The sequence below is a fragment of the Sminthopsis crassicaudata genome, chromosome 4, assembly GCF_048593235.1.
Source record: "Sminthopsis crassicaudata isolate SCR6 chromosome 4, ASM4859323v1, whole genome shotgun sequence".
Classification (NCBI taxonomy): domain Eukaryota; kingdom Metazoa; phylum Chordata; class Mammalia; order Dasyuromorphia; family Dasyuridae; genus Sminthopsis; species Sminthopsis crassicaudata.
In genome coordinates, this window is record NC_133620.1 from 337,624,377 (window position 1) to 337,630,376 (window position 6,000).

At 43.2% G+C, this 6,000-nt stretch overlaps 1 protein-coding gene across 1 annotated transcript in view; it reads right to left on the reverse strand.

Moving 5' to 3' along the window:
- UBE2O (ubiquitin conjugating enzyme E2 O) overlaps positions 1-5,323 on the reverse strand; it is an 80,191-nt gene extending 74,868 nt beyond the window's left edge. Inside the window, exon 1 of the mRNA XM_074260810.1 lies at positions 4,940-5,323. Coding sequence (XP_074116911.1) covers positions 4,940-5,275 — 336 coding nt within the window. The 5' untranslated portion in view covers positions 5,276-5,323. The remainder of the gene's footprint in view (positions 1-4,939) is intronic.
- Positions 5,324-6,000: the final 677 nt, after the last annotated feature.

Consider the following 6,000-nt stretch of genomic DNA (forward strand, 5'->3'; position numbering starts at 1 on the left):
AAATTGCATCAAAACCTTGGATTCCATTTCTGGGGTCTCTGGTTCTAATAGGTAAGTTTTTATCTTAGTCTGAGCCTCTCGATTACTCCTAGATCCTCCATTCACTCATCAAGTTTATTCCTCTCTTTCCTCATCTTTCTAGCTCCACCCCATTAGAATGTAAGTTCCTAGAGGACTATCTTAGTTCTCACTTTTGTATTCCCAAACACTTGGCATAGTGCCTACAGCATACAATAAACAACAAATGTTTAAAATAATGTTGCATTAAATTTTTTCTGGAAGGAGGTAAGGATAGGATATGGTTTAGCATGAGAAAACCTGTTACAAATATCAAAGCTGCCAATCCATCCACTAACTTGGTAGGCACTTTCTAGATTATCTGAAAAGAATCAGCATGCTTCCCTTACTCTGCAGTAGGGAGAATGAAGCAGAAGTGAAGACTTTCCCCAAGGTCACCCAGAGTCAGTAACAACAACAAGCGATGACATTTATATCATGCTTTAAGGTTTTCAAAGTACTTTACATATATTATCTCATTTGATCCTCAAAACAACCCTGTGAGGTAAGTGCTATTATTATCTCCATTTTACAGATGAGGAAATTGAGTAACAGCCAAGAATAGGACTCAGGAGTCTAGACTCCTAGTCAGAGTCACTATGCAACCTTTAATCTGGTAAAAAGTTAACTTGTTCTTGAGACATTCACAAACTAAGTAGTCACATCACAAGCACTATCCCAGAAGCAGGAAGGAGAAGCCAAAAGAAAAGGAATAAAACTGCAGCACAGACTATTAAAAAAAAAAAAAAGTGATCATATCTGAACATAATGCAATTAGATGCACTTAGTCCTGCATCTTGGTTAACCTTACATAACTCCTTCCTATTACATCACTCAGAAGAGTCGCTAATGGACCAGGCACCTGGGCAAAGGAAACTAAATTTCATGTGCTATTATGATGCTGCATTTAAATGGCTATGGAAACACTAGTCCAGTTAGGAGACTAAAATAAACCTAGATGCCAATCCCTGTGGAATATGTCACTAGGGCTGTTTCAACACTACACACAGGTGCTCATGTCCCAAAGTAACACTGATTTTGAAAGTTACTTCTGAGACATATTTGATTTGTTGACAAATCATACAAACAGGCTTTTCAATCCAAACCAAAAAAGAATGCTTGTGCTTGATAAGAAAAGCCCAGGTACAGATGGGAGTGATCTGCAAAGTCTTTACTTAGATATTCTTAGATCAGAATAATCTGGATCTTAAAATACTAAAAAACAACACTTCATATATCTTTTGGAGGACAAGGCATAAGCTCATGAGGCCTCTGAAAGAAAAATACTTGTCTTCTCCAAATTGTTAGGATATGGCCATATGGGAGGCCTTTAATGAATATTTCTTGACTTAAAATGAATATTCAAGTTCTACCTAATAGGAAATATGTGACCACTTAGAAAAATATAAGAATAAATAAATTCTTAACTGCCTACCATGGTCAGGAAAATTGTCAGAAGCCTGAGAAAGGAAGGTATAATGAAGCACATGGAGTCAGACAACAAATAATCTACTTAAGGCCCAAGGAAACTTATGTCTGGTTGGCTGTAGGACTGGGCCAAAGGCTCTGCAATTTCAAGTGAAAGCTTCTGACTGCTGGTAAATTTTCCACATTGGTTTTGAGCCAAAAGGAGCACCTGCCAGCCAGAATCCTTTTTGTGAATTTATTCATTGGCAACTTCAAAACACTTAAGAAACCAAACATTAAGGTTGATTATTTTTAAAAACTTAAGGAGCCACTGACACTCTGTTTGACCCAGGAAGCCATTTTAAATTCCCCTGATCTTCACATGCCCACTCCCCTTAGAGCTTGTGCTATGTGTAATTAAAAAAAAAAAAAACACCCTGGAAAAAATTCAAATACCCAATGGGTTGGAAAACACATAAGCAAGATGTGGTGCATTAATGCAAAGGGGAACTATATTTCCGGAAAGAATGGCAAATATAAGAATTATGGATAAATATCAAAAAAGATCTATATGAAGAATTATAAAGAAAAAACGCAGAACTTGAAATACTGGGTATATGCTGCTTATATCTATATAAAATACATTTATGCTATCTAGGGGAAGGGGAAGAAAATTGGAACACAAGGTTTTTCGAGGGTCAATGTTGAAGAATTATCCTTTTGCCTGCCATCTAAGGGAGGGAGTAGAGGGAGGGAGGGGAAAATTTGGAAAAGTGAATACAAGGGATAATGTAAAAAAAAAAAAAAATTACCCATGCATATGTACTGTCAAAAAAAATTATAATTATAAAATTAATTTTAAAAAAAGAAAAATTATCCTTGCATGTTTTGAAAATAAAAAACTTTAAAATATATCTATGCAATCATGAAGTAATAATAGACAGAAATACAGATAGAGAAATATTTGGCATTTACTATGCCAGACACAGATAGAATTTCCAGCTGCTGTTTGAATATATATTTTATTTTTTAACAAGTTAAAGTTGATTAAATATAAAATTAATCTTTAATTGAATCCTTATTTGCATGTTCAAAAGAACTTAAATTTACCAAAACTATTTTTAAGTCTATCAAGCTATATCCACAACTTTCTAAGCATTCTTTTGATATGCCCTAATCTGAAGAAACTAGAATACTCAAGCAAAGAAAACAAAACAAAACATTTTTTACACTTAACATTCATTTATCAGTTAGCCTAACTACATTTTTAACTAATTCAGAATTATATGTCAGAATTTGTGCTTGCAGTCACCATAAGGTAATTTTTCACGATGACTTCAAAACTAGTAGATAATCCAAAGGATAAGTCACTGGATTGGTAGGCAAGGAGACAGAGAAGTCAAATAAAACCAGAATTGTAAACAAAGTTAACTCCTGAAGCCAAGACAAAAAACAATTCATAAACATGGCAATAACCAATACAGAAATGACCAAGAAGAGAGTTTGAGCCTGAAAATCAGAAACTAGCTCCTTTATTGTCTTAAGATCAAGAAAGCATGGAGTCTACCAGAAAGGAGTCAAATTTAAATTACAATACGCAAAAACATAAGGTAGCAAAAGAAATATATATATATATTTTTTTTTTCAAAAGTCCATAGAAAGAAATCAGCATCCCCTAGCACTTGAGACATATGCAAATGAACAATAAACAGCCACTTCCTGAGGACATAAATAAGAGTATTTATTACCATAGCATCCAACTGCAAAAAGCAGCATCTTCCAAACAAATTTTCAAATGAATTTCAATGTTAGGAAAGAAACAGCTACTGCTCAACTTGCATTTGGAGGGGTGGGGAGGTGGAAGGAGGGGTGGAATAGGAGGAGGTTAAATGTGTATTCCTGTGAGCATTTATGTAGAAGACCCAGCTGGAATCTGCAATCACTTCTGCCACCAGAAAATGGATTACAGTCTCTTCCTGTGATGGGGCCTCTCTCCCTGAATGACATCTTCATCTAAAGACCCCCTTCATAAAGAGCCAAGACCGTTTATTCCTCAGTCTCCTTTGTCTCCCCAAGTGAGAAATCCAATCCAGCAGAGAACTAACTTCTACCATGCTGACTCCCTAAATATCAGGCCTCCCAATATCAGTGACCCAGATGGCTGAAACATTTCAGGCCTTATCCAAGCAAAGAAATTGGGGGAGGAGAGGGAAGGGTGTAGAAGACACAGGCAGTAAACAAGGGTGTGCTTGTAAGTGACAGATATCTATTCACTTTTATGGAAACAGGCACAAACTTAACAAAATATGTTTGGTTCTACTTTATTTCTGTGCTGCCGAACCCTTTGTTTCCCAAAGCTGCAGCACTCATCAATCCATTTCCCCCATCCCCGACGACGCAGACAGCCATATGGAAGAGTGATGTTTTAGCTTATAACCTGCGGGCAAGAAAAGCCCTTTAAATCCCAGTCCCTAAATTGGTGGATCTGCAGTAGTCAATAGGCCAGTTCCCAAAGTGTTTTTCAAGAAGTCCAGATATGCTTAAGATTTACATCTTCAAGTCGTATCCATTTCCATTCCCTATTTGAACCATGCAAGAGCAACTTTTTTCCCCCTGATAGCTCCCATTTTTAGCCTTTTCAAATGTGCTTCCAAACCTTGAAATGTCATCATTGCTTCGGTTCCTATAAAGATGATCACCTCCCCCTCTTCAGCTCACAATGTTTTCCTCCAAGCCTCGGTTAATAGGAACCCTGTACTACACATACCATTCATTACTCAGGAAGCAAAGGATTTGACTTGCTTTTACGAAGTTCTCCATTAGTAACTATGTAAAGGTACTAGGGCAAAGATAAGGGCAGACCAAATTCTTATGCAATAAAGAAATAAATAGATATTGAATATATACTATATGTTGCTTTTTCTTTCCCCACGGAACTTCCCGGCCAAACCTCCCTAACGCCTACACTGACAAGGCTGGGCCTTGCTTTCTGCTTGGTTTCTGGGCCGTGCACAATGCAGTCCGTGTCGCTCCTCTGGGGGGTCAGCTTTACACCTCCCTGGGAACCCCTCAGCCCTATCTGCACCCCCGCCCCCCTGCACAGTGCACTAAATGCACCACGGACGCCTCGGTCCCAGGGCCTGGTAAGGCGCGAGAGGCCCGGAGGACCACCTCCCAGAGAGTCTGGGAGCCCGAGGGCCCTGCTCCGAGTTCTGCAGCCGGCGCTCGCCCGAAGCCCTGCTGCAATGACTTAGCACCGGGTAGAGCCGCCGGGCCCCATTGCACCTGCCCAGGCCCGGCCATAGCGGCTGCGGCCCCCGACTCCCACTCCAGGGGCTGGGGCTGCAGCCCCTCTCCGCCTCCGCCCCGGTTCCCTAGGAAGCTCGGCCCCCACGCGGGCTCAGGAGCCCCCACTCCCAGGCGCCTCAGCACCCCCGCCCCCTCCCTCGGCTGCCCGCTCCGGGCCCTCACTCACCTTGGTCTCTTTCACGTGCTGCTTGACGCCCTCCGGGTACCACTGGACGCGCACGTAGCCGCGGCGCAGGGGACTGGCGCGGCTTTCCTCGTTGCCCGGGCCGCCCGACTCGGAGCCCCCGGAGCTGCCGCGGCCCTCCTCGCCCTCTGAGTCCGAGTCCTCGCCGTGAATGAGGCGCACCAGCCCGAAGCGCACCGAGCCGCGGTAACGGCCCGACACCAGGTCGTGGGAGAAGAGAAGGCGCTGCGAGCCGGCAGCCGCTGGACCGGGGCCGCACACCGGCGGCCCACCCGCCGGGGCCGGAGAGACGGGCGCGGGGGCTGCGGGATCCGCCATGACTGCTCAGCAAGAGTCTCAGGCGGCGCTGGCAGCCCGGACTAAGGGAAGCTGGGGGGGGGGGGAGGGAAGAGGGCGGGAGGGGAAAGCCGCGGGGGAGGGGGCGGGGCTAGAGGGCGGGAGTAAGACTACGGGGCGGAACTGCGGCGCGATGACGTAAGACGTGCCGCTCGCCGTTGTCAAGGAACAGAGGATGCGGTTGCTAGGAGCCGAGGCCAGCTCTCGCTAGGGGTAGCCGAGGGATGGACGCGGAAGAGAGGAAAGAATCCACGAAGGAGGCGGGGCCCAGACTTGGGAAAAGGAAAAATGGACTCGGGGCAAAGGGTAGCAGAAAGGGCTGGGACAAAGGCGTTCCGGAGCATTCCGTTTATATATGTAAAGCGCTTTGCAAATCTCAGAGTGCTGTGTAGTGCTAGCAATATTATTATTGTTGTTACTGTTATATCTCTGGAGTTGGATTCAGAAAGAGCCTAAAACAAATCCAGCCTCAGAGGCTTCCCACCTGCATGGCCTTGGGAGAAGTCTTGTAACCTATCTCAGCCTCAGTTTTCTCATTTGTAAAATGGGAATAAGAGCAATAGCACGTCCATACATAAATACATCCTCATTTGAACCTCACAGCAAACCTGTGAGGGTTATGTATGTATGTATAAGTTTACACATGTATTTTCAAATCCTAAAGTGCTACAGAATTGCTATCCATTATTATTATTAAATAAAATTAT